The sequence below is a fragment of the Eimeria tenella genome, genomic scaffold (genome assembly GCF_000499545.2).
Source record: "Eimeria tenella Houghton genomic scaffold, Eth_scaff2007, whole genome shotgun sequence".
Classification (NCBI taxonomy): Eukaryota; Apicomplexa; class Conoidasida; order Eucoccidiorida; family Eimeriidae; genus Eimeria; species Eimeria tenella.
The window spans coordinates 652-1,206 of NW_013541852.1; the positions used below are offsets into that span (position 1 = coordinate 652).

At 58.7% G+C, this 555-nt stretch overlaps 1 protein-coding gene across 1 annotated transcript; it reads right to left on the bottom strand.

Moving 5' to 3' along the window:
- Positions 1-106: 106 nt before the first annotated feature.
- Positions 107-439, bottom strand: ETH_00037800 (uncharacterized protein; the record flags this gene model as incomplete). The annotated part of the gene is made up of 1 exon (XM_013374411.1): positions 107-439. The coding sequence occupies one exon, from the start codon at positions 437-439 to the stop codon at positions 107-109; it is 333 nt and encodes a 110-aa protein (XP_013229865.1).
- Positions 440-555: the final 116 nt, after the last annotated feature.

The following is a 555-nucleotide window of genomic DNA, read 5'->3' on the forward strand; positions in this document are numbered from 1 at the left end:
GCTCCGCATGCTAGGACGACGCTGCTGCCAGCAGCAGCAGCAGCAGCAGCAGCAGGAGCCTCTGGTGTCTCCGTTGCTCAAATGAAGCAGCAGGCTGTCTCTGCACTTATTCAAAACCTTGCTTCCGTATGTTTGCTGTTGCTGCTGCTGCTGCGTGCATGTTGCTGCTGCGTGCATGCTGCTGCTGCTGCATGCATGCCGCTGCTGCTGCAGGCATGCTGCTACTGCTGCACCCATGCTGCTGTTGCTGCTGCGTACGTGCTGCTGCTGTTGGATGCATGCTGCTGCTGCCGCTGGATTTGCGTTTCCTGCCATTATTGAACCTCATGCTGCTCTTTTGTGGTGCTGCTTTGCTGCTGCTGCTGCTACTGCTGCTGCTGCTGCAGAATGCGTCATCTCTGCATCTGCCTGCTGCTGTGCAGTCAGCAATAGAAGACATGAGGGCTCATCTGCAGCAGCTAGAGGGGCGCGTTGCTGCTATAGAGAAGCAGCAGCAGCTGCAGCAGCAGCAGCAGCAGCAGCAGCAGGGCGCTGCTGCCCCTGTCCCCGCCACTG